The sequence below is a fragment of the Choloepus didactylus genome, chromosome 20 (genome assembly GCF_015220235.1).
Source record: "Choloepus didactylus isolate mChoDid1 chromosome 20, mChoDid1.pri, whole genome shotgun sequence".
NCBI lineage: Eukaryota > Metazoa > Chordata > Mammalia > Pilosa > Megalonychidae > Choloepus > Choloepus didactylus.
This window is the reverse complement of record NC_051326.1, coordinates 8,728,407-8,749,487: the sequence shown is the minus strand read 5'-3', so window position 1 is coordinate 8,749,487 and position 21,081 is coordinate 8,728,407. Positions and strand designations below refer to the sequence as shown.

Sequence of the window (21,081 nt, the reverse complement as noted above, 5' to 3'; positions counted from 1 at the left end):
GGGCGGGCGGGCGGCGCGGGCTCCGCGGCTCCGGGAAGTCCCGCGGCGCCTTTGGAGCATAGTGTTTAATAATCCGGGAAGCGCGCGCGGCCGGCCGCGGCCCCCCCGCCTCCCCCAGCCCGCCCCGCGCCCGGCGCAGCGCCCCCTGCCGCACGCCCGCGCGCCCGCCTGCGCCCCCCACTCACGGCGCCCACCGCGGCGCCCGCGCCGGCCCGAGTCACCCGCCCGAGGCTCCCCCGCGGCGGTGCGGCCCCCACGCCCCGCCCGCGCTGCGCCCCTGCCGGACGCGCCGTCCTGGGTGCGAGGCCCGGGTGCCCCGCGTTCCCGCCCAGCTTCTCCCCGCTCCCGGCGCCTGTCCCGACAGGGCTCCGGACGCCAGACGTGGGGCTGGTCCCGCTCGCGCCGCGACCCGTGAGCAGCGCGCGCAGAGAGGCCGCCAGGGCGCGTTGGTGATCCGCGGTTCCCCATCCTGCCAGAGCCCCCACCGCCACCCCCACCCGGCCTCGGGGCGGGCGGCGGGAGCAGGGGAGCGGACCAGGAGGAGGGGCGGGAGGGCGAGCCGCCGGAAGGGCTGGCCGCAGAGACGGCGGACCTGGGCCGTCGTCGCAAAGGAGACTCTCGGGCGCGGGCTTGGCCCCTCGGTGGGAGCCCCGCGCTGGGAGGAGCGCGGGAGTCACCCGGGCAGCGCCGCGAGGCCCTCGGTGTGTGGAAAGCGGCGGCCTCTCGCCAGCCCTGTCTCTTCAGGGTCCGGCCGGCGAGCGGAACGCGCCCTCGGGTATGTGCGCGCCGGCCGGGAGCCGGGAGGGCGAGCGGCGAGGGCCCGGGGCGGCGCCTCCCTCTGCCTTCCCCGGCAGCCGTTTTCGCGGGGGCCGGCGTGGGTGGAGGAACGCCCGGCGGCGGCGGCGGCGGAGCCCGGGAGCGCATTCGCGCGGGGGCGGGTCCCAGGCCGCGTCGCAGGAGGACTCGCAGAGGAAGGAGGCTGTCGTCGGGGATCGGCCCAGCCCGACGGGCAGCTCGGGCATACCCTGAGTGTGGAAGCGTCCAGCGGACGGACGAGCCGCTTTTAGGCGGACAGAAGGCCTGGGGCGGGCCGACTGCCGCAGCACAGCCGGCGCGTCGTTTTTCCTTTTAAACGGCGTCAGTACCAGGCTCGACATCATGCCGGCGCCGTGCGTCGGATGCGGTCATGCGGAGAAGAGGCAACACGACCTGTCGGCCCGACGCCCTCCCAGCTGCGCCCACCTCTGAAGACCCGGGAGGCCCTGTCGGGGACGCTCCGGCACCACTTCCCTCCCGGTTCCCCTGCACCCGCCGCTCCATCCCGAGCTGGCGCTGCGGTTATCGCCATCCGAGACACCACAGGGACGCCGTGTCCACCCGGCTTGTGGCTTTGGGCTGCTCACTCTCGGGGACAAACCGGGCTGGAAGGGGGAGCCTAGGAATGAGTCACCACCCGTGGACCCCAAGGCCTATAGGGTGGGCCGAGGGGAAAGGCCCGAGGGGAAAGGTCCGAGGATGGCTCATCGGGTGGGGGCTCCTGGGTGGGACGCGCTGCCGGCGTCGAGGGTCTAAGGGTTGTTGCCAGAAAACTAACGACTGGGTCAAGACCTGGCTTGGACCTCGGGCAGAGTCCCTTGCCTTGTCTTGGCGTCAGTTTCAAGTGCCTAAAGAAGGAGAGTTTGGAAGGAGTTCCATCCCAGGCTCTTCACAGCAGGTGCTAAATAAACGCTTGTGGGGTCCTGACACCCCTGCCCTGAGGGCTAGTGGGAATGGGGTGGGGCCCCTGGACTCTGGCTGTGCTTGCAGTGAGCAAGCCACTTGGCTTCTCTGAGACTGAGGTTTCTCATCTGTAAAATGGGAGCATTCTCACCTCAGGAAACTTGTTTGTGGCCAGGACAACAGGCTGGACCAAAGCAGCCTCAGTACGGGAAGGCACCAGGGGAGCCTGCCTGGGGGGCTCCCATCCTTCTGGAACCACTGCCCACTGGCTGTCCAAGCTTGGGCCAGCACTTACCCTGTAAAGTCAGGCAGTCGTTCATTCATTCATCCTTCTATCCATCCATCCATCCATTCCTCCTTTGCATTATCAGGCACTTAAGCCTTGCATCCTGCATTCAGCAGTGCACAGGAGATTTACTGTGGGCTAGAGGGGCAGTAAACAGTAAGGAAGTAAGTAGAGTAAAGCAATGGAGAACCAGGGCTAGGGGGCTCATCAGCAGAGGCCACATTGGAGCCAAGCCCAGGAGGGAGGGGGTGGAGTTCTCTCCATATCTGATCCCTCCCCTTCCCTTTAAATGACAGTAACTATTTGTCCCCCCCCCCCCGGGTGTGTGACTTCATGCCAGTGGCTGTACATCCCTTGTGCCATTTAATTCCCACAACTATTCTGTGAAGTTGTTATTATTCTCATTGTATAGATGAGGAAAGTTGAGTCACGAGAAAATTCAGCACCCTGCCTGGGGACACCCAGCCCTTGGCTGCCTGCTGCCTGCAGGGATGGGAAGGCCAAGGGCTTGGGTTTACGCGCTCCCCCAAGCCCAGGGGAGAGGCAGGTGCTCCTGCCTTGCCTCTCTGGCTCTCTGGGAAGTTCTTGGCAGAGAAAGGGGACTCCTTCCTGCCAGAGCTGACAGCCGGGAGTTCACCACACCTGCCACTGAAGTCACTGCCTGTCGTCAGCAGCAGCAGGACCTGCCCACAATTTGAGAGGCCAGCTCCGAGGATGGGCTAGCGAGAGCTTGTGTTCCAGCTGCTCATTTTACATGTGAGGAAACATGCAGAAGAGGGCCGGGTGGCACAGCGAGGCAGTCCCAGAGCCAGGGCTTGGCTTCACCCAGCTGTCCAGATGCCCAGCCCTGGGCGTCTCAGAGCACCCTGACTGAGAATTGGTCCTCGGTGAAGACATTTCCTTCCCTGAGGAGAGAGAAAGGTGAGACGAGTACCACACAGCCCTCCGTCCCTGACGCTGTGATGCCCGAGCCCTTCTGGTGAGCAGTGGCCTTGTGGGGTCCAGCCTATCTGCTGGGGGCTTTCTCGTGGGGGATGTGGGGCTTTGGTGGGTGGGCTGGGTGGGAGGGAGCTAGCACCCCCAGCCTGGAGATCCGAAGCTGTGCTCTTTGTGTCACTTTGGGCATTTTGAAAGAATCTTCTCCATCCTCCATGTTGCCCCAGCGGTCCCCAGAAGGTGCTGATGAGGCTCGGAGGCAGGTGAGAGGAAGCAGGAAGCCGGGGAGAGAACCGGGGCCGGGTCTTCAGTGGTCTGCTGACCAAGCCCCTCCCTTTCCAGACCCCCCGACTCCAGCCTTCTCCCCCTCAGAGAGAGGCAGTGACTTGGCTTTGACAGAAGAGTACAAGCAGCCTGGTTGCCTGGGGCTCGTTTCTTAACCAGGGTGAGGAGGGATGGGTCCCACATTCCCACCCCAGACCTTGCTCTTGGAGCGCCTTTTCCTGCTTGCCCATCCCTGGCAAGAGCTATTTGCTTTCCCAAAGTCTCTGATTCGGAGCCATAGGATTCCAGGATCTGGAGGGACCCTTTGCATCTTCAGGCCAACTTTCCGTGGCATGCTGGAAGCAAAACAAATTGCTACCCAGGCCATGCCTGCACAACCAGAGACGGAGCCACCTAGAGCTGCATGTGAGGAAGTTCCTCCCACGGCACCTCTGAGAACCACATCTCTCAAAGGCTCTGTTTTGGTTTCCTTTGGCTGCTCATGCAAATACCATGCAATGGGTTGGCTTAAACAATGGAAATTTCTTAGCTCATGGTTTTGAGGCTGGGTAAAAGTCAAGGCAATGCTTTCTCCCCGAAGACTGTGGCTTTCCGGGGGCTGGCTGCTGGCGATCCTTGGTCCTGACTCCTCTGTCACATGGCACATGGCGGCCGCTCCTGGCCTCTCCCTTCTCTTACGGGTTCCGTCAATGTTCAGCTGCTCCTTCCATGGCTGTCCCTCGTGTGTCTGCATTTCATTCTCTTATAAAGGACTCCAGTGATACGGTTAAGACCCATCCTGCCTGAGGTGGGCCCCACTTAACTGGAGTACCCTTATCAGAAGCTCCTACTTTGACGGGTGCATGCCCCAGGAGTGGACTAGATTTAAGAGCATGTTTTCTGGGGTACATAGCACCAAACCACCCCAGACGCCTCTGCTGTAGGGAGCTCACCCAGTGTGGGAACCGGGACACTGGCTGGTGCTTAGGAAGCTGGGGAGTCTTGGACTCTGCCAGCTGTAGCCCCATCGTGGCGAACGTCAGGCACTGGGGCTGGGGCCTGCTGGGCCTCGCATGCATTCCCCACCACACCCAGCTCCAGGCCCCCGTGCCTGATACAAGAGAGCCAGGAGGCCCTCACGGGTGACCCCTCTGCAGCTTGGGAAGCCAGGTCCCCACCAAGGGGAAGTTCTCAGCAGCCTATCATTTGGCACCGCAGCCATCTGGGAGTTGGGGTCTCCCTGATCTCATTCATGCCTTTGCTCTCCGTTTCAGCTCAGAGGGCCTTGTTTTCAGCCATGCTCAGGGTGCCCTGTAGGCGAGGCATGCTGAGAGCTTAGCCCCCATCCTGTTCACTGGTCAAGATGCTGGGTTCCTGCAGACCCACTAGGCCCCCGGTTCCTGCAGCTGGGTGCTATTTTGGAGCATTTAACACATGGCCCCCAGATATGTTTGGTTGATGCACCTGAGAGTTCAGAGGCCTGGATCCAAACCCTGGCTCTAACTGTGGGCTGCCAGTCCCTTGGGTGTTGCTGACTTTAGAGTCCCCAAGTGCACGGTGAGGCTGACAATCGAAGCTCCACCAGGGCTACCTGTGAATGGCGGGGAGTGTGAGGGTGGGCCCAGCTCAGGCTGCTGCCAGGGAGCTTTCCAGGTGTCTGCCTGGTCCGCCCCCACCTCCGGAGCCTCTGGTCTTTTCAACTCAAGCTGGAGAGAGGCTTGGAGGTGAGGGCACCGCGTCAGCTGTGGCTCTGCCCTGATGCTGTTTCATGGGGAGGCTGGGAGAGGGGAGACAGAGGCAGCATCTAGAGATGCAGCCTGCAGATGGGCTGCAAATATCTCCCCAAGAAAGACCTGGGAGGGGGCGGCCCCGGGATTCCAGCAGGGCTCTGGTTCAGCCCTCTGCATGGGGCCCAGGGCGCGGCTTCCCCAGTTATCCCGGGTGACGGCTCTGGCCCCAGGCCGCTGGCCCCTGCCCGCCTCTGTGCCCTGCACTGCAGGGTGGGAGAGGGGAGGCACCAGAGAAGACGGGGGTCTTCTTTCCCAGAGTCCTCCGCAGGGAGCGTCTTTAACCACGTTTTGGGACAAATGGCCGAGGGCTGGCAGACACCGCCATCTGCTGGTCACTGGCTGTAACAGCATCACAGCGCGGCTCAACGCCCTACCTGCTCGGATTCCCAGACAGCGTCAGCCAGGCAGAAGACTCGGGAATCAGCACCCCAGACCTCTGCGGTGCTGAAAGGTTTCCTGGGAGATGAGAGGGAAAGGACTACCGCCTCCACTGAGGCCAGGAAACACTCCAGCACGGGGTCAGATAAAGGCCTGGCTTCAAACCCCGCCTTCGCACGGCACTAGCTTTGTGGCCTTGTGAAATGAATTAACCTCTGATCCTCTGTCTCCTCTGCTTTAGAAGGGACTGTGGCTCCCACCGTCCAGGGGATGCTGCAGACTAAAGGAAATAAAGTCAGTGAGGTGCTGACCACCGCGGCCAGCACGGAGAAAGGGCTCAGTGATGGGCTTTTATTATTAGCTGAGGAAGTCCTGGCCTCAGTAGCTGGAGGGGAGTTGATCTAACCTGCCATCCAGGCTCTCCTGTGGGCACTGGCTTTGAGGCTGTTCCCCTCTATGTACTTGCCCGTCTGCATATTCTGGAGTCATGTCTCCATGAGATGTTCATCTTTGGGGGATAGAAACTAAATGCAATAATTTGGAATGCCCACACTTCAGGATTTCTCAGAGAAGGCTCCCAGGTTTTCTCCTCTAGACATACAACGAATAGGGGCCGAACCGTCTTTGGCCTGGGAAGACTCGGGCCAACAGGATTGGAGGACTCAGAAGGTGTGTGGTGTGTCCCCCGGGCAGGATGTGAGGCCTCGCAGCCACCTGAGGCTGATAGCCGTGCAGCCGGAAGGTCTTGTGGCTCCTGGAGCAGGGTGGGCAGGGCCAACTGAGCAGGAGCACCCCGGGGCTGCTCTGGGGATCCCCTGGAACAGAGGCCTCTGGGAGATTTGCCTGTAGGAGGCAGCCCCTAGGACAGAGGATGGGTGGCGTGTACAGAATTGGAGACGAGGCCCTTAGCCATGGCAGCCCCCAAGAGCACCCACCATGAGGCCTTCTGGGGTAGCTGATCCACCTCTAGGTAATAAATTAAGGGCAGCAACCCAGTGAGGTTCTGTCCCCGCAGACTCTATTCCCAGCTTGTGCTGATTACTGGAGACGGAGACACAAATCCAGGAGAGTTAATAAAGAGTGGATGACAGAATCAGCCCCCTAAAGCCACCAGAAATAATTACAAAGTAAAAGAACTGTAGGATACTATTTTGTTCATCTCTCAGGTTGGCAAAACTCAAGATAAAATACATGATTGTGAGAGGATGGGCAAGTGGGTGCTATTGTACACCCTTGGCAGGAGTGTAAGTTCAAAGAGATTTTTCAAGAGCAATTTGACAGCATCAGTGTTAAAACAAGGAAAGAGAAATGCTTTGACTCAGCGTGTGTCTTTGTCTCACTTGTAGAAATTTAACTTATAGATTTACTCATGCAAGTGAGGATAAATATACAAAGGTTTTAAAAAAATAGTGAAAGGTGGAAATACCTGAAATAGCATTTAATAGGGTGTTAACAAATAAATTAGGATACACCCTCAGAATGGATTGCTATTCCCTATTGTAACAATTAGATTTATGTGCATGGCATAGAAAAACATCCACAATCTCTTATGCCCAGATACAGGGTGGGCAGAGTGGAGGGAGGGAGGGAGCACACCCACAGCTGCCAAGGCCAAAGCCGAAACCACACAGTGAATGTGTCAGGAACAAATCCCTGTCCCTTCCGTACAAGCTCTGGGTCCCAGCCCCCTTACCTCCTCTTCCCTCTGCTTCGTGTAAAACCAGATTCACATTTTTACATAACAAAAAAATCCAAATCATCGTTTCTAGTTATCAAAATAGACTGTAAAAACCTATACTAATTCCCAGTATAGCACTGGAAATAACACTGACAGATCAAGGGGACAGATTAGAACCCAGAAACCAATAACAATGTCTGCAAATATTTAGAATATAATAATGGTGACAATTTCCAGTGGAGGGAAAGTATGAATTGTTCAATAAAAGGTGGACATTCAGTTAAATATTTAGGGGGAAAAATGGATCCTTATCTCATGACATAACCAAAATTAAATCCTAAAGGATCATAGAAAATGAAACTGTAAGCAAACTTGGAGGAAATTTGTGACTGTTTATATAGTCTAGGGATAAGAAATACTTTTCTCAGTAGAATTTTATTGCCAAAACCACAGAGAACTATCCATAGTTGAAACTACATACAAATCTTAAAACACGCATGTCAGAAATTCTAAGAACAGAACTGACATCAACCAAATGATGAAGCTTAGCATCACCGGAGAGGGGAAGAGCCAGCTCCCGCGCCCCCACGTGCTCTTGGAGGTAGTGCCCCTGCTACAGTGTTTAATCTGCACCTAATCGCAAGAGACAATTAGACACATCCAGACCCAGAGCAGGCTGCAAAAACAATGGACTTGGACTCGTCAAAGCTGTCAGTGTCATCAAAGATAAAAAAGGCTGGGCAACTTCTGGAATGAAGGAGACTAAAGGGACATGGTCTTTAGCTATCCTGCATGTTCCGTAGCTAGATTCTGCACTGGGGGCAGGGGAGGCAGTTTTAAATAAAAGATGTTATTGGGACAACTGGGGAAAATGTCTACAAGCAATACTCAAATGTTTCAGAAGAAAGAAAGAACACACACACACACACAAAGGAAGGAGGTAAAGTAAACATGGCAGAGTGTTATCAATTGGTGTTGTGGTTTCAGGGTGCTGCCAGCCCCCCCCCCAGCTACCGGGAGTGTTGGCCGCTGGCATCTCTGCACTTAGTCCTCTCTGGGACTCGCTTCCTCGTCCGAGCTCAGGCCCCTTCCCAATGGGGCTACGAAGGATGACAACAAAGGGAAGGGCTGTCCCAGCTCCCTCAGAATGTCCCAGCACCCTTGTGGTTGTACCACGGCCAGCACCCTCTGCCCACCCCCACCCCTACCTCCAGAGCTCTGCCCAGAAAACCCTGCCAGCCACCTCGGCCTGGGGATCCCATCTGCTGGTAAACGGCATGCAGATGGGGTATTGCCCTTCTGCTCTGGGAGCTTGAAACTCTCAAAATAAAACTTACCAGGAAAGACAACTAAAAGACAAATGAAGGGATAATATTTATCTCAAAGGGCTAGTTTGGATGTGTTATGTCCCCCAAAATGCCATTATCTTTGATGCAATCTTGTGAGGGCAGACTTATTAGTGTTGATTAGGTTGGAACCTATTGATTGTTTCCATGGAGATGTGAATCAGTCAACTGTGGGCAAGACCTCTGATTGGATAATTTCCATGGAGGTGTTACCCCACCCATTCAGGGTGGGTCTGAGTTAAATAACTGGAGCCAAATAAACAAGCTGACGGGGGACCTCAGAGCAACTGAGAGTGACATTCTGAAGAGGAGCTGTAGCTAAGAGAGGATAGAATGCCCCAAGAGCAACATTTTGGAGAACGCCATTTTGAAACACAACCTGGGAGCAAGCCGTCGCCAGCCGCGTGCCTCCCCATCTAACAGAGGTTTTCCGACACCATGGGCCATCCTCCAGTGAAGGTACCCAGTTGTTGATGCCTTACCTTGGACACTTTATGGCCTTAAGACTGTAACTGTGTAACCAAATAACCCCCCTTTATAAAGCCAATCCATTTCTGGTGTTTTGCAAACAGCCAGCATTAGCAAACCGGAACAGTTAGCATTTTTAATAGATAAAGCATTTTTACAAGAATGCTTTCCATGAGGGATCAAAAAGAAAAACAATGCATTTTTTTTTTAATGAGCCAGCAAAATAAACAGGAGAGTTACATAGAAATATAAAGACCAACAAACAAACAAACAAAAGTCCAACCTCACTTGTAATTTAATAGACTTCTAAACAAAAAGAAATACCATTTTTCACTTCTCAAATTTGAGATGATTTAGGAAAATGAATCTGTTGCTGGTGAAGCTTCAGGAACGTGTCCTCCCTTCAGCCTCGCTCAGGGCGATTAGTAGTGTGACCAGTCGAACGCAGGTTCTCTGCCCGATGAGCATCACAGCCGATCTGTGACACCAGGATTTCAAAGGGAGAAAGACTCGATTGCCACCCGAAGCAAGGGGAACAGATGGTCTGTCACCCTAAAATGTCTCCTCGAACTGCAGTAACTCTGAGAGTTTTATAGCATCCAAAGATAGGCAGGTTTATGATAATGAGTGTAAGGGGTAGAGATGACGAGGTGAGAAATGATCTGATTATTGCGCATGCGTAGATGGATTGCATGCCTGGTCACAGAATGTATGTAAGAAAAGGGTGGCCTTAACATGATGATGGGTGTGATTTTTAATATTATAATGAGGTATAGGCCACTTATAGGTTGAAGTTTAAGCTACTGCACATGGCAGGCCGGCCAATATTGGTTAGCTCTAGCTTCTTCTAGTAGGATAGTTTAGGAATTGGGGTGGTTAGCTCTGGGCTGACTCAGATTCCTTCATTAATAAACATTAAGGGGCTGTCTAGTGATCACAAGACTTCAAAGTTGCAAAACAGGATAAGGGGGTACAAATGGGGCCAGTCACTAGGTTTTCACAACCACAAAGTAAAGGTTATCTAGTTATACAATCATTATCAAAGATCAAGGCAGCTGGGTTATGGTTCAATGAGTTTCAGTAATTTCAGGTATTTCCTTTGGGCTATTCTAGAATATACTAGAAAGTAAGAAAATGGTGTCTATATAATGATTCAGTCACCAGATTGTTTTTTAGCTCTTAATTTCTCAGTTACAGTTGCAGATACAAAAATCCCTGAAAGTGTTGTGTCCCTGTGCTCCCAGGTTCTCCAGCTCCCCGCTGTCTCCCACTCCTTTGGGAGCCAGACATTGGCTGGATTTGCTGTGCTGGGCAATGGGCAGACCAGAGACCCAGGTTCCTGAGGATTCCCTGGAGCCCCTGGGGCCCCAGCCGCCTTTCCGTCCAGGCCCCTTCTGTCTCTGCTCCCGGACTGCGTGCACTGCACCCGCACTGGAGATCAGTCTCTGCTTTCATTGGTCAAAGACCATTTACCAGAAATACGTGTGGACTTTGAAGGGCTGGGGTGAGGTGTGTCACAGAATATACACTGTAATTCATACTTATTACATACTGATAATGATTAATTGTATACTTAAAAAAGACAACATAAATTGTAATAAATATAAAAGTAAGACATAAAAATTAGTGAATATAAGTATATAAAATTATAAAGGATAGTTATTAATATAATTATTAATATATAACACAAATATATCATGTGTATCACTACATTGTATGCATGTGTATATATATATGTATGTTTACACACACAGACACATTTATCATTGGCTGGACTTGGGTGGTCTGGCCCTCTCCTTACAGGGGAGCCTGGGAGCCTGAGTGCTTTGTCTTTCCAGCCTCTTTGGTAGTAAAGGAAAGGAGGAAGGGGGTTGTGGGTGGCTTTTGGGGAGCTGGTCTACAGTGCCCACCACACGTTGCATCTTAAGTCACATTTTATCTCATTTTACTCATTTCTGCTATGGCGGTTTCAGCAAGGAGAAAACCAAGGCTCAAAGAAGTAGCCACTTTTTCAACCCCAGGACCTGGCCCACCTCCCCCTGGAAGTACCCCATGTGTGCCAGCCCCGGGCTGAGTCGGTCCTGTGTCCGCTGCTGGACGCCCACAGCACCCGGCTGCCTCAGCGTTGGCATCTCCAGCTGTCCGTGGCTGCTCCGTGAGCCCTGCCACCCACCCCGTGTCTCCCCTGCCTCCCCAAGGCCTGGCAGGTGAAACGGGTCTGGAGCTGGGCCCACCAGCCTCTGCTGAGTGACAGCCAGGTGGCGGTTCTGATGCCCTGGTGGGTCCCAGACCCCCAGAGCTAGAAGTGTGCACCCAGCAGGTTCCCAGAACACTCACCCCACCAGAAGCAAGGGACAGGCCTGGCTCAGATCAGCCCCCCTGCGGGCTGGAGGGTCCCTCTGACTGACCCCCGAGGCCCAGTGACTTCCCCGAGGCGCAGACCGAGGCCTGGCCTGCAGTGCTCCTCCCAGGGAGGGGGAAGGGCGGTGGATCTAAAACCCTTTGCAATGTGGTTTGAGTTACCACAGCTTCAGCCATGGAAGGGGCTCCTCCAGCCAGGCAGGAAGCAGACAATATCAGATTTAGATTCCACATTCCTTGCATCATGTGCAATTACCACTGGAACCACACGGGGCACACGGGGCCCACAGAAGCAGAAAGTGGGATTGTTCTCAGGGATGGGCTCCCTCTTCCATCAGAAACCGGGAGTGTTCTTGGCAGGCAGCAGGTGTGCCCAGGCCCCCCGGGGAGCTCGCTTGGGAACCCGCAGGCAGGAGGAGGCTGGGCTCACAGGCCTGGGCATGGTAGTAGCACCTGCAAGGATGGGGAGATCCTCTTCTTTGCAGCTGCCACCCCTGCTTGCCCATGGACATGAATGTGTCCCTGCACCCATCCCCGGCTGTTCTGGTTTGCTAATGCTGCCATTTTGCAAAACACCAGGAATGGATTGACTTTTACAAAGGGGGTTTATTTGGTTACAAAGTTGCAGTCTTGAGGCCATAAAGTGTCCAAGGTAAGGCATCAACAATAGGGCACCTTCACTGAGGGATGGCCATTGGCATCTGGAAAACCTTTGTTAGCTGGGAAGGCACATGGCTGGCATCTGCTTGCTCCCAGGTTGTGTTTCAAAATGGTGTTCTCCAAAATGTTGCTCTTGGGGCATTTTATCCTCTCTTAGCTGCAGCTCCTCTTCAAAATGTCACTCTCACTTGCTCTCCAAAATGTCACTCAGTTTCTCTCTTTTATATGGCTCCAGTGATTTAATTCAGACCCACCCCGAATGGGTGGAGTAACACCTCCATGGAAATCATCCAATCAAAGGTCTTGCCCACAGTTGATTGAGTCATATCTCCATGGAAACAATCAATATGTTCCAACCTAATCAACACTAATATGTCTGCCCCCACAAGATTGCATCAGAGGGCAAGGAGTTTGGGGGAAAACAGTATATGCAAACTGGCACAGCAGCTGTCTTTCCAAATGGGCTCACCGGGTGGGTTCACCCCTCTCTTGGTTCCAAGAGCCTCCCTTCTACCCAGGTCAGGGTCTCCAGCCCAGGGCTGCCTCCTGAGGTCCAGTCACCCGGGTGGCCCCAGCCCTCAGCACCACCCATCCAAAACGGAACTCACCATCCCCCCCAAAATGTGCTCCTTCCCCCTTGGCCCTGTCACTGGAATGGCAACACCATCCAGCCACCCTCGGGCCAAACTGTAGTGGCGCCTCTGGCCTCCTGCCTGCCCCCATTTGCTGACTGAGTCTGGGCCAGTTCCATCTCCCAAAGCTCTCTCCCACCTGGCCCCCTCTCTACCTGGGCTGTCACCCTCATCCGGCCCACCATCATCATCTGCCAGTGTCTTCTCAGCTTCTCACCATCACATGCTCTAAACCGCTGTCCATAGAGGAGCTGGCCAGGTCATTGCTCTGTCCACAGCTCCGATGGCTTCTCACTGTCCTCAGGGCCACTGAGAGCCCTTAGCTGGGTGCAGACGGCTCTCTGTGTCCCGGCTCCTGCTTGACCCTTCCTCATCAACTCCTTTCATCTGGTTCTCTGAATTCTGCATTCCTTCTTGTCTCTAGGCCATCGTGCGTGATAGTCCCTCTTCTCTATTCTGTTCCTTTTTATTCTTCTAGTCTTACTTTAGATTTTGTCTCTTAGCCATCTCTGACCCCCACCCCACCCAGAATATGAGCACAAAGATGCTCACTGAAGGTAGCAACGGTGTCTTCCTCACTGTGCATGCTTAGCTCCCAGCAGCAGGCCACCTATTTAATAAACGTTGGTCCCGTAGAGACTTCGTGATGCATCCCAGAGCTGCAGCACACTCCGACTCCTGGACTGCTGAGGCCCACACGATTTTGGGAGCAGAACCTGAATCCCCTTCCTCTAGAGAGAGGCAAGTTAACTTAATCAAGACATAGGCCCCTGTCCTGCAGAGAGGCGGGCAGGCTGGCAGGCAGAGTGGCAGCAGCTGTGGCCATCTATCAGCCACACAGCTGGGGCCGCCCCGCAGAACTCACTCTCGCAGCCATCCTTCCACTCACTATCGCTTATTTAGTCTACAAATTCAAAACAAACCCAATAAAGTTAAATGAATGTACGTATCTTATTCAAAAGATACATTGGGGAAAGTGATTCATTTTTCACCATGTTTCACTGCAGAGCTTCTTTGCTGACACTGGATGCGGCCCTGGGTCATAACTAGGAGGTGATGAGACCGGCCAGCCGAGGCTGCCCCTCTTCTGGCAGAAATCACCTGTCGCCATTGCCGACATCGCGGAACGCCAGCTTCTGCTGCCTTTTGTTACTGGGAGCAACCAAGTCACCCTCTGCTGCGAGAGCTGCAGGAGAACAGCAGGGCGTTTGGGGCCTCCTTCTGGCTGTTTCCAGGCTCAGCTTTGCTTCCCCTGGGCCGCTTGGCCGGGGACCCACCCTGCTTCTCCTGCCACGGGCAGCCGAGTCCACCGTGACATCTGTTCCCTCCCGCAGCCCTCTCCTCCTAAGCCTCTGAGGAAAGCGGGCCCTGGACTGCACGGCGCTCACCCCAAAGGCGGCCACCCACAGGCAGGCCAGGAGCCCCAGGCCCCCTCCCAAACCTCTGCCCCACCACCCACTTGAGCCACCCTCGGGGCCTCTGTCTGGGGAGTGCCTGGCAGGTGTAGAGAGAGCTGAGAGCAGGACGGAGAGAGGCCCCCAAGAGAAGGCAGGGAAGGAGAGGTTGGGGGCAGCAGCTCCATGGGCTCACCCCCAAGGTGGGGACGGGTCTGTCTTGTTTGCTGTATACCCAGAGCCTCCCATGGGATCAGAGCAGAATTTGAGCTTAGTAGACACTTGAATGAATGAATGGATGAATGAATGAATGAATGAATGGGAAGGCCACGCGGGAGAGGAGAGAATAGCTTTGCAATGGGACTAGCAGAGAAACAGCACAGAGGGCCCTGGGCGGGGGTCCGGGAGTTCCAGAGCTGGGCAGCAGGGCTGGAGGCTGGTTCCTGGGGAAGAGGCAGTTCAGCAGAAGGCCCGCCTGGATTTCCCGAGGGCAAAAGCCGCAGGGGAGAGGGTGTCGCGGGTCAGCAAGGGGGAAGGAGCAGAGGGGTGAGCACCCGGGAGGGGAGGGAGCCTGGGCACGCCGCGAGGGGAACTGGGGAGAAGGCCGGGCAGGAGGAGTTGTGTGCAGAAGCTGCTGCTGGGAAGACCCTGTTCGCCTCTGGAAGGTGCTGCCTCTTTAGATTAGACTTCACGAAGGGGGTTGCATTTCTCTTCCTTGCTGGGGTGTGTGTCACCTCTTCGGACCCTGCTGACATTTCTGGGAGGTCGGCGCTCTCAGCACCCCTGGGGTTCGGGAGCACCCGCGGCGAAGCTTCCCCGACGCTCTCCCCCTGGCAAGGGGACCAGGAAAATTTCCGGTCCCCACGGGACACCGGCACGCGGGAAACGGGGCGCTGTGCCCAGTGTCGCCCGCCCGTGGCCACCAGGGGGCGCGCCGGGGCTGGCGCAGGCGGCCGTGCGCGCGGGGCGGGGACGCGGCGACGCCGGCACCGCCCGGTCCCGTGACCGCGCGCCCCGCCCGCCGCCGCCGCCATGCAGTCGCCGGCCGTGCTCGTCACCTCCAGGTGAGCCGGGGCCCCGCGCCGGGCGACCTGCAGCGCAGAGGCGCCGAGCCGCGGCCCGAGGGGGCGCCCCGGGCGGGGACGGAGGCGGAGGCGCGCACCGGGGCGGACCCCGCGGCCCGCAGCTCCCCGGCGCCCCCTGGTGGCCGGGCGGGGCCGCCCCGGTGCGCGCGGGAGAGGGGGCGGTGTCGCGCGCCCCAGGTGAGGAAACTGAGGCCCCAGGGGGCGGAGGACGAACCCAGGAGCCGACGGGAGGCTGGGGCCGGGCACCCCTGTCCCTCTCCCTGCCGCCGGCGGTCCCTTCCTGTGGCTGAGCCGCGAGCCGTCCGTCCCTCCTTCCAGCGTGCGCCGCGCGCCTGCCCCGGGCAGGCCCCTGGGGATGGGGTGGCCTCGAGTGGGGAACGCCAGGAGCCGGGGGGTCGGGGCCGGGGGGAGGCCGCGGGGCCGGGCTCCTGGGAGGAGGGAGTGAGGCTGCGCCCTGCGGGGTGCGGGTCCCAGGGTCCGGCCACGCAAGGGGGGAGGAGGACAGCAGTCCCTGCAGGGAGTGACTCGGGGCCGGGGTGCCAAGGCCCCAGAGGCGTCTTGAGTGGTGGTGGCAGTGTGGCCCCCTTGATCCTGGCCTGGTTTCACTGTTTCCCCCCTTTCAGTAGCTGTGTAATGACCCCCTTCAAGCATTTCCATATACCCCAGCCATGTGCCCTCAACACAAACTCGTGTGCTAGGATGCCAACTTATGACATACAGGAATATATTACCCCACACAGACAGCTGTTAATTTCCCAGCAGCAAATCTGAACTTCCCTGTGACTTCAGGTCTAGAAAACTCTGTTTCATTAGGTAAAATTGAATGTCAGAGCCTGCTGGGTCTCTAGATGAGGTAGCGAGGTTGCAGGTCATAGCTTCGTTGGCAGAAGAGGTTACCCTGGTGCCACGTAAGTGACTTCCTCTCCCCGAGCCTCAGTTTCCCCCTCTGCAACACGGAGGTTTGCGCAGGGCAGGAACACGCAGTGCCAGCGGCAGACACCCCTCTCGGCCACTCGCACAGCAGTGGGGTTTGGGTTTGGTGCTGGGTACTTGGGGGTAGGTGGCATCCCTCACTGCCCCACCTGGACATGGCTTGTGAACACACACACAGGGGTGCCACATGCTGGCGAAGGCCACACGAACTCGTGTGTGTTCCTCCTCACTGGCAGGCTCCAGCAGACCCCCGGAGCTGCAGGGTACACCCCAGTGCCTTAGCGCAGCAGGCCCTTTCCAGGTGGGCCCCACCTTTTCTCTCCCCTTGCCTGTCACATCACGCAGGCCTTCATTCATTCATCCAGCAGATATGCACTGTGCTGAGACTCAGCAGTGAAGACAACCAGGTCCTTCTCCCGGAGCATTAGTGGGGGCTGAGAACAATAGGCAAATATATAACACGTCAGGGGAGATAAATGCCTTGAAGGGAAATAGGAAGGTAGGGAAGTGGAGTGACAGGTGCAGTGGACGCTGGTCGTATGGTGGCCATGGAGAGTCCTTCTGATAGCGTGGCATGTGGGCAGATCCCTGACAAGTTCCCTGAGGGACAGAGCTGGGCACATGTCTCAGGGAAGTGTTCTGGCAGAGAGGAAACAAAAGCAAAGGTCCTGAGGCAGGGGGACAGCAAGCAGGCTGCGTGGCTGGAGTGGGGTGAGCCCAGGGAAGAGTGTCAGGTGACGCAGGGGTCGGGTGATGTGGGGGTCAGGTTGTAGACTATACGGTGACAGGTGTGAGTTTGGGACCGAGGCTCACATCAAGGAGGGCCTCCGAGGTGAGGCTGAGGCCTTTGGATTTCATTCTGAGCACGATGGGATATTATCTGACTTACATTTTGCCAAGATCCTCTGGCCGCCCCGTAGAGCTGAGCAGGGACACAAATCGAGGACCATTTAGGAGGCTGTCGCCATCATCTGTATGAGAGGATGTGGCATGGATGGGGTGAAGCGGTGGAGGTGGTGAGAAATGTGTGGATCCTTTTGACAATCTTTCAGGATTTGCTGATGATTTTACATGGGCTGTGAGAAAAGGAAAGGGCAGTCAGGCCTGGTTGCAGGGCTTTTGGCCTTAGATACTGAAAGGATGACATTGTGGTTTTCTGGGCTGGGGAGACGGTGACCGCAGCACTTTTGAGGGAAGGTAGGAATCACCTGAGCATCCATCTTTTAGCAAGTTCCCAGGTGCTGCTGATGTGGGTCCAGGGACCACACTTTGAGAACCGATGGTCTGGGGCAAGGTGGTAGGTTGCCAGGCCCTGTCCTGCCAACTTTGTGGGTGTGGATTGAAAGCGGGGCCAGGCGACACGGTGGCCTGTTCATCCCCAGTCACGGTCAGCTGCCGGCCACAGGCACAGAGCAGGCAGAACCCTGGAGTGTGGGGGGCACTTTCCCGGTCACTCAGCACTTGGGGGAGCACTGGGCACCGAGGCCTCACACAGATTCCAGCAGTGGAACAGGGGGAGGCATGACGTGACAGGGAGGGTCCGGGAAAGGGTGGTGGCATCTGTGGCTTGCAGGTCCTGGTGCCGACAGAGCTCCCAGAGACGGGGAACTGAAGAGACAGAGCTGGAATTCGGGGTGCCTTCCTCTGCCTTTGCACCCCCAGAGGCCCCTCCCCTCCTCCAGCGCAGGTGTCCCCGTCCTTTCCACTGCCACTTCCTGGAAGTCAGTTTTACCTGTGCTTGGTGTTCACCGTGATCCTGCTTTATACCTTCTTTCTTTGCGAAGCCGTGTGGGAGGCGGCCCGGGCTCTGGAGCCGGCCGCACGGGATTGACTCCCAGCTGCGCCTCCACCACCCTGAGGCCTGGGGCACGTGAGGACCCTGTGTGTCTGTTTGCCTGTCCTTTAAGTGGGCCCACGTGATAGCAGTGCCCTGCAGGGCTGTGGGGAGCCCCAGTGGCCACCCCGTGCAGAGCAGAGCGCTCGGGCTGTTGGTGAGGGCTGGCTGCTCCTCTGTTCATGTCAGGGTGCCGTGTTCTCCACCCTTACCAGCACACATCTGGGCCTCCCAGGGCTGAGCCTGCACCAAAGGCCTGGCTGTCTTGAAGGATTTGGGTTCCTTAGCATGTGCTTTATGCTGCATGAAAGCATCCCACGTGTGTCTCGGTGTATGTGTGTTCAGCGGTCCGTGTCCATACTGCACACGCGGGCAAATCACAGGGGCCCCAGCTCTCCCCATTTTGTCAAGCGGCAGCATGTGGTGACTGTCAGTGTGGAGACCCAGGGAAGGGGTACCAGGCTGGGGTGGTGGTGGTGATTTAATACGTCAGGATGTAATTCCAGAGAGAGAAAGGGCCTTGCCCCAAGGCACAGTTCAAGCAGACGAGCACCCCCCGCCCGGCCAGCATCAGCCCTTGTTGGAGTTCCTAGAGCCCCAACCAGCACATAGTAGGTCTGCTTGGTGTCCACCGAGGCCGACACTGGCCTGGCTCGTCATGCCCTGTCGTGGGTGTGTGTCTGATGTGTTTTCATGCGCCCAGGTCTGTAAACACCCCTATATAGGATGAGGGGTACACTCAGCACTTCTTCTCACTCCAGAGAAAATGTTTCCTAACTTGGTTGCTCTCCATGCAATTTAGCAAATCTGAAGAGCATTTAACACTTTTTCAAGTGCTCTGATGTTCCTTAGCAGATGTGTCCTCTAAATGCTCGTGAGGAAGGTACTGAGTATAGATAGGAAACGGGCTGATTTTGGTTCCTCGACTGCGTAAACAAACACCGCGAGATGGTCTGGCTTAAACGATGGGAATTTATTCACTCACAGTTTTGAGGCTAAAAGTCCAAATCAAGGCGTCATCAAGGCGATGCTTTCTTCCCAAAGATGGGCGCTCTGGGGCTGGCTGCCAGCGATCCTCGCTCCTTGGCTTGCTACGTGGCAAGGCACACGGCGGCGTCTCCTGGTCTCTCCCTTCTCTTCTGGGCTCCATTTCAGCTTCTCGTGTCCTGTGGCTTTCTCTCTTGCTCTCATGTCCATTTATGAAGGACTCTGGTGAGAGGACAAAGACCCGTTCTGATTGAGCTGGGCCACACCTTAACTGAAGTGGCCTCATCAAAAGGTCCTGCTTACAATGGGTCCACACCCACAGGAATGGGTTGTTTAAGAACGTTCTTTTCTGGGGTACAGACAGCTCCAAACCACCACAGGTGCCATGCCGGCTCCCCAATGGAGGGCCTCACGTCTTGCACCCTCTCCGTTTCCCCCAGCTGGGCTGGTTCTGGAGCTGATCTCCTGCCCCTGGTCAGCTGAAGAGGTGTCTCTCTCCAGGTTCCAGAGTTGAGCTGCCTTCACAGAGGGGTTTTATTCTTGCCCTGTGTGTGGACCCTCTACAGAACTTTCTGATGTCTGATTGGAACCCCGTGATGCCATCCCACTGAGACTGCAAAAGCTGATGCACTGATTTTGCATAAAGCATTTAGTTCATGGTTTTCAGTGAGCCCCTTCCTTCTCTGTTCTCCCATTTTCCTTTGTTCCTGGGCAACCCAAGGACAGGACCCAGGTCTTGGTGTGGGAAACCAGGCTGCTGAGCTGCCTGCAGGGTTTGTGAGGGGCTAGGGTGGGGCGAGGTGGGGCCATGGCCTGGAGCTGCTGAGGACCCCAGCAGACCCTGCAGAACTGTCTCACACCCGGGCCCGTGGGCCAGACCCAGGTCCTGCCTGCGTTTCCCCTGGAAGCCTGTGGGCTTGACCTGAACTTCCTTTGTCTTCTTTTCCCATTGGCAGGCGAGTCCAGAATGTCCACACGGGCCTTGACCTGACCGTGCCCCAGCACCAGGAGGTGCGGGGCAGGCTGATGTCAGGCCACGTGGAGTACCAGATCTTGGTGGTGACCCAGCTGGCTGCGTTCAAGTCGGCCAAGCACAGGCCCGAGGACGTCGTCCAGTTCCTGGTAAGCTGGGGCTCAAGCCAGGATGCTCCTGAGGAGGCCCAGGCCCAGCGTCCAGGGGACCCTGGGGATCTGCCGAGGCACACCTGCCCGCCAGGTGTGGGGGAATCTGTGAGAGTGCAGCATCTGCAGCCAACACCCACTAAGGCCTGCAGGGTGCCAGACCCGTGTTGGGTGATCAGGACATGGGAGTCGGGCACTGATGCTCACAGTGCATCAAGTCTACCCTGGGAGGTAGGCTTGTAAAGAGACAGATGCAGATGGTGACAGGAGCTCACGGCGGGCCGTGGGAGCACAGTGCAGGGCGCCTCACCCACCAACCCTGGGGAATGGGGTTCTGGAAGGCTGCTCAGAAAAGGTGAGGGCTGAGCTGCATTCTAAGGAGCAGGTGGGAGGTAAGGAGTGGAAGGAGAGAAGGGTGCCCTCACGGAGGGCACAGGGTGGCATGCGGGGAGCTGAGCCCAGCTGAGCGTCGTCCTGGGATGCCAAGGGAGGACGTGAGGGTGGACAGCGGGCTGTGCAGGGAGCCTGCCTTGCCTTGCAGCCAGGGAGGTGATGCAGGCAGGGGAGTGGCATGGGCACATGTGGGGAGCGGAGCTGGATGGGAAGGAGTGAGGCTGAAGGTGGGGAGCCCGGGGCTGCAGGGTACAACAGTAACCCCCAAGGAGAGGGGGTGATGCAGGCCGGCAGTAGTTGGAACGGAAAGGAAGGACAGATTTGAAAATATTTACAGGGTACTCTCTGCCTAGGTTTTGTAACTGTCTGCCCAGTGGATGGGTCCACGAGGCTGGAGCTCAGGAGGGGGTCGGGCCCAGGGGGCAGGTGTGGAAGGCAGCGGCCCTGGGCGAGAGTTAAAAGTCTGGGGGTGGGAAGAGTTCCCCAGAGAGCAGAGGGCAGAGAGAAGCCTAAGGAGGAAATTGGGGCCCCAGCAGTTCAGGGACAGTCAAGGACGAGGCATCCCCTCGAGGCAGAAGAAAGAAAGCTGGGTGTCTTGAGTCACGGAGCCTGATGAAGGAGAGCGTTTTCAGAAGGGGCAAGAGCACAAGCTCACTGCTCTGTTGTTTATTTCCCCTTTGGCCTTTTATAAAAAGGGCCTGAACCTTGTGATGCAAAGGGAAGGCCACGGAATTGTTAGGATAAAGATGAAGTGAGCAGGAGTCATGCAGCAAAGGGGAGGCAGTAGCCATGCGGCTCCTGGCTGCAGCTGTGTG

At 56.5% G+C, this 21,081-nt stretch overlaps 1 protein-coding gene across 2 annotated transcripts in view; it reads left to right on the top strand.

The window, feature by feature from the left end:
* The first annotated feature begins 14,917 nt into the window (after positions 1-14,917).
* HS1BP3 (HCLS1 binding protein 3) overlaps positions 14,918-21,081 on the top strand; it is a 31,023-nt gene continuing 24,859 nt past the window's right edge. For both annotated transcript variants that reach the window (XM_037813033.1, XM_037813032.1), the window contains exons 1-2: positions 14,918-14,976; positions 19,708-19,873. In XM_037813033.1, coding sequence (XP_037668961.1) covers positions 14,945-14,976; positions 19,708-19,873 — 198 coding nt within the window. In that variant the 5' untranslated portion in view covers positions 14,918-14,944. The remainder of the gene's footprint in view (positions 14,977-19,707; positions 19,874-21,081) is intronic.